At 27.2% G+C, this 5,534-nt stretch overlaps 1 protein-coding gene across 1 annotated transcript in view; it reads left to right on the forward strand.

The window, feature by feature from the left end:
* LOC108691438 overlaps positions 1-5,534 on the forward strand; it is a 15,662-nt gene that overhangs the window by 7,648 nt on the left and 2,480 nt on the right. The window contains exons 4-5 of the mRNA XM_018199191.1: positions 3,881-4,305; positions 5,056-5,426. Coding sequence (XP_018054680.1) covers positions 3,881-4,305; positions 5,056-5,426 — 796 coding nt within the window. The remainder of the gene's footprint in view (positions 1-3,880; positions 4,306-5,055; positions 5,427-5,534) is intronic.

Consider the following 5,534-nt stretch of genomic DNA (forward strand, 5'->3'; position numbering starts at 1 on the left):
TGGACATGTCCGAGCAATCCGATTGCAATTACTAGTATCTATTAGATAAAGATTGCAATTATTTCGTATAACTATTTTATCTGCTATTTTAACAAAGCAATTTAATAAAACAATATTTTTTTGTAATTATACCATTTAACAATATTTTTCTTATATTTAATTAAAATTTGAATTTTCGTCGACAATAGTACAGCAGAAATAATTGCTCGCACATATAATTGAAGTCAACGTTCTCACCTAGATTCTCGGACAGTTTGAACGAGCTTAATCTGCATAATTTCAATCCTCAGCGCAGCACATACGTCTGTATACCTACATGGAACTATGCGTTTGCGCATCGTAAATACTACTCTGAGTGAGTCCGCTAATATCGGCAATTGTTTGCCAAATTGAAATAGTTCAATATGAGACTTCCGGCTTTGAATCTTCCACGATTGTAATCATGCGTGTAGATGTTAATCAAGACTTCTATCAACGATTCCGCTATGTCTGCAATACCTTCACGTCTTGATATTCCCAAGTACGAACGGAGTTCTCAGAATGAGATTTAATCATGTTAATCGACGCTCTAATCAAATTCGTGGAAATGTACATTACGTAACGATCGTTTTCAATATATTATGTTAATCTCTTGTACTATATTTTCCGTTTTATAGACAATTTTAAATATTTCATAATTTTATGAGGTGTTATATATATAGAAGTGTTATATAAGAACAAAGAACGCATTTACGAGCTAATAGTTATTATACTGGTCATATATGTATATTTCATGGATAATTTTAATGGAATACAGAGCAGTGGCTTTTGCCTAGACATATTAATGAGCTGTTACATATTAATGAATTAAAAGTATGTGTATAATAATAATTAATTTGTTTACGACTTAAATTAATCGATAAATTAGTCGGTAAATTAGTATATTATTATACGCTCAATGTGTATAATTTTAGTGGCAATATTATAGCGTAATCGGACGATTCCATATTAAAAATCCTTAATTAAAAAATACGAACCACGCATTAGAATCAGTCATACACTCTTCTAAAGATGTTATATTATATGAAAACGAATGGCAAAATGGCAAAATATTTTCTCTCTTTTCAAATTAAATATTTTTAATTTCAATATTTTTACTATCAAACTTTGGTGAATACATTACAAATAAGTGCTTATAACTTGATAAATAGATCTCGGTGATCCACGAATAAATCAGTTTTTTCTTTCATATGTACGTTGAAATATAGATGTACGATGCACCGTGTTCGCCATGTTTCCAGGTGCAACAGACAATATTAATCGGTAAAAGAATTGGATTTCGCTGTCTCGCAGTTCGCTAACCTTATTTCGTTTGCTCTTTTTCGTTGTGATATATTAAAGTCTAGATGTGAAAAATGTAAGCAGCCTGAATTCAAAACCGGAACTTACTGGATTGAATGGATCGGAATTGAAATTCATTAAAACTGATGTAATATTTCAATAAATTAAATAAGCTTCAGCTGATTAAATTCATAATCGGCATAAGTAATCGTATATTTCTATCTGTTACAGAAAAATAAATGCTAGAAGATTTTGCAATCGTTTATTCATATGTGTTAATGTTTGTATAAAAATAATAACTGCATAAGTTTATTAACTTAATAATTTATCGTTATTATATGTTTGTCATTGAGTCGATTGTTCAAAAATAAAAAATATTTACGTCGTAAGAATTTCATATTAAGTCATGAACATTTACATAATGTTTATCCCGCAATATACCTGTATTTCTAGTAAGAATAGCTGCAATAATAATTGTATTTTTTTATTCGTTTAAAATACTAGCAAATATAAAGCATTTGAGACTAACAATTTTTTTCATGTGTTTTTGCGCTTATATAATGTTATAATTAGAAATAAGTATCAATAAAGTTGCTTTAATATCAGAAACTAAAAAATCAAGAGTTTAACTCTACTAATTATTTATATACATAAAAGGATAATGTATAAAACTTTTTGTTACAGAAATTCTATCAACAGAAATTAAAAAAAAAAAGAAATATAATAAAGTAGAAATATAATAAAGTAGTTACACATATCACCCGATAAAATTATACGTAATTGTGTAATTATACACAGCAAAAATGTTATGGTTTCCAAAATCGGAAATAATAATAATTTTCTCCCATCAATATATAATTTGGTTGTAATAATCGTAAGATGGACATATCTTTACAGCCATAACCGTTAAGATACGCCAATCTTACGGTTATCACAATCGTATTGATATAGTTCTTATATATATAAAAAAATGATAAGATTGATAAGATTTTTGGACTTGGCAAACGTAGCTGTTTTTTTCATGTATAATTAATGTAATGAATAATATAGATAAAACTAGACGTAATATATTATATAACTATAGATACAACTATACATAAGCATATTCTTCACATCAGAAATGCTTACCAGAAAAGTTGTTCCCCTTCAAGTTGTTCAATATCAAGATAGTTTTCCTTGAAACGATTTTTCTAGAAATGATTTCCTTGATTTAAAAATCTTTTATCGAATTCAATATAGTGTACAAACGCATTTGAATATTACTCACCGAGTATTATTAACACGTGACGACATAAATTAAAATGGAATTATAAAAAAACTCTACATAATGCTATTGATTCGTTCTAAATAGAGTTAGTATAAGAGTGTCTCTTCGATCGAAATCATTCAATATACTGCACTGTGGTAATTCAGTATTAGTAATCCCTGCAGAGGATTAATTAAAATAATATGAATATCTTATTAACAACGTAAGTACGCAATCTCATTCAATCGAGTGCTTTACAGAATACTAATAATTAAATTTATATTTTTATATAAAGAAAAAATGTTATTTCGGGCATATGTGTGTAAACGATATATAAAAAATATTAATTATTTTAATATTAATATTTGTATTAATTTTTATATTTAAATATAAAAATTGATTTTATATTATTTCAAAAGATTATGTCAAAAAATAGAAAAATATAATTTATCGCGTTATTGTATATATAATATTTATCTTGTTTTTCGATTATAAAATAAAGTTATTATGTTTTTTCGACATACATATAGTATGTATTATTCCCTTACTTCAAACGTGACACAATTAAAAACATATTAATTTAAAAATTAATTGAAAAACAGTTTTTTCAGAAAAAGGAAAAAACTATTTTTCAACTTAGTAGATAATTATTGATTAATTAAATGATATCAAAAAAAAGATATACTCTTAGAAACATAATCAACTGTCATTTTCATCACAATGTTTAAAAAAATCATTCTTTTTTGAGTTTATTGAATTATTTTTTTTACTTAATTTGATATCCTACAAAAATTATAACAAATAATTCATTATAATTCATTAAAAGTGGCATAGCTTGAATTATCATCAACAGTTTATATTTATCTTGTGATCAATTAACTAAATTTAAATTAAAACAACTTCTTCAAATTTCGATCACCTGTCTTGATTTTAAATGTTCTCTATAAAATTTTATAAGACTCCCCTTTTTATTTACAAAGACGACATAACTCAAAATGTATCACTCTTGTAGAAGATATTATTGCCTCTTTGAAGACAAGATTCTTACAAAAAAACATGACACAAGTGCTAGACGGATTGTAAAGTTAAGTTAGTTTACTATTGATAATTAATAGCGTAATCTTTATTTATATGATTAATTCTTAGTAATAATTCAAAAATCACATTTTGTGTCACTTTTGAAGTAAGGAACAATATTATGCTGATATATAGTGGTTAGAAGTTAAGTATATATAATTATCAGTCTTGTTCTCACAGAATGAGACTAATTACTGCTATCTCCCCAATTACCATTCTATGGATTCTGGTTTCAAGTAACCTAACATGCAGCGAAAGGCTATTGATTATTACCCCAACTCCATCCTACAGTCATCAGATAGTATTTCGGGTAATAAGTCTTGCTTTGAATAAGCGAGGACACGAAATAGTAACATTGACTCCTAATATCTTAAACGATACTGGCATAACTAATTATACGGAAATAGATTTCGGTTTTATATACGAAAAAATTGATGATACTGACATGAGTCAGATCCGTTGGAATCTCACACAATTGGCGGGATTGAAAACAAGGCTACTAACATTAGGTCATAATATCGCTGAGGATGCTCTTAGCCATCCAGATCTCGTGAAGTATTATACGAATAGAACTGATATGCAATTTGATGCAGTAATAGCGGAGATGATTATGACTCCTGCAATTTACATGCTAGCGCACAGATTTAATGCACCTTTAATAGGTAAGATTAAATAAAATTATATAATTATTAATTAATGATATTATATTGGGTTGTTCGGAAAGTTCGTGCCGACTAACCTATATAATTTAATAAATGTATACTAAAATTTAAATTTTCTGCGTTTCAATTTTCTTTCAACATATGTCATGAAAAAAAAGAATTGCGAAGTAAACGCGAACGATATTATTATAATATATTAGAATAGTAATAACTTATTTCTTGTGATAGTCTGATACATGCTTACTAATGTCGTGTTACAAGACGAGACTACACAATACACACGCTGTAAAAATATCGTTACATATTTTCGATGTTTTGGATATAGGGAAGTGTAAGAAAATTGCAAAAAAAGTGAAATAAAGTTGACAATTATTTACTAATTATAAAAGTTTTTATTTAAAAGATATATTGGACTTAAACTACAATAATTAATATAATATATATAATTATAATTTTAAATACATAAATATAAAATCCGATTCGGAATTTGTTCCGCGTGATGGATTAAATAAACAAAAATATTTTGTTTAAAATTACAGTTTATATTAATAATATATTATATATTAATAATATATGAATGTTAATTATTGAAATTTAAAGCCAAATAAATGAAATATATTTTTTAAATAAAGACTTTTACATATAATTCATAAATAATTGGTTTCATTTAACTTTTCCCTTATATATTCGCATTTTCATTCTCTCCTAACAGCTATAAACGATGTTACTCAATGAATTTTATAACTATAGGAATCATGTCTATGGACTTACAAAACTGTCATCGTTTCACTCTTGGCAGTCCTGTGCTGCCATCGCATTCCTCGAATTGGGAGCTCGAAAATCTCACAGGATTAAATTTATCATTTTGGAGGCGATTGATAAATTTCATCAATACTTGGTGGAGTATTCATTCATGGTTTAATAATTTCGCAATCAAACAGCAAAAGATTGCCGAAAAGTATTTCGGTAATAATATACCACATATCACTGACGTTGCGAAGAATATGAGTCTCGTCTTGATCAATCAAGAACCGTTACTTGCATACGCGAGACCCGAAATACCTAATATTGTTCACTTCAGCGGGCTGCACATCACAAAGGCACCGCCATCGTTACCAAAAGTAGGACACTTCGTAATATAATTATCGATTAGTATAAAAATTCTATTTCTTATTATTAATTCTCGCGCTTATTTGCAATAAACACTTAAAAATATGTATATATATATA

This window comes from Atta colombica, unplaced genomic scaffold (assembly GCF_001594045.1).
Source record: "Atta colombica isolate Treedump-2 unplaced genomic scaffold, Acol1.0 scaffold47, whole genome shotgun sequence".
In the NCBI taxonomy this organism is placed as follows: Eukaryota; Metazoa; Arthropoda; class Insecta; order Hymenoptera; family Formicidae; genus Atta; species Atta colombica.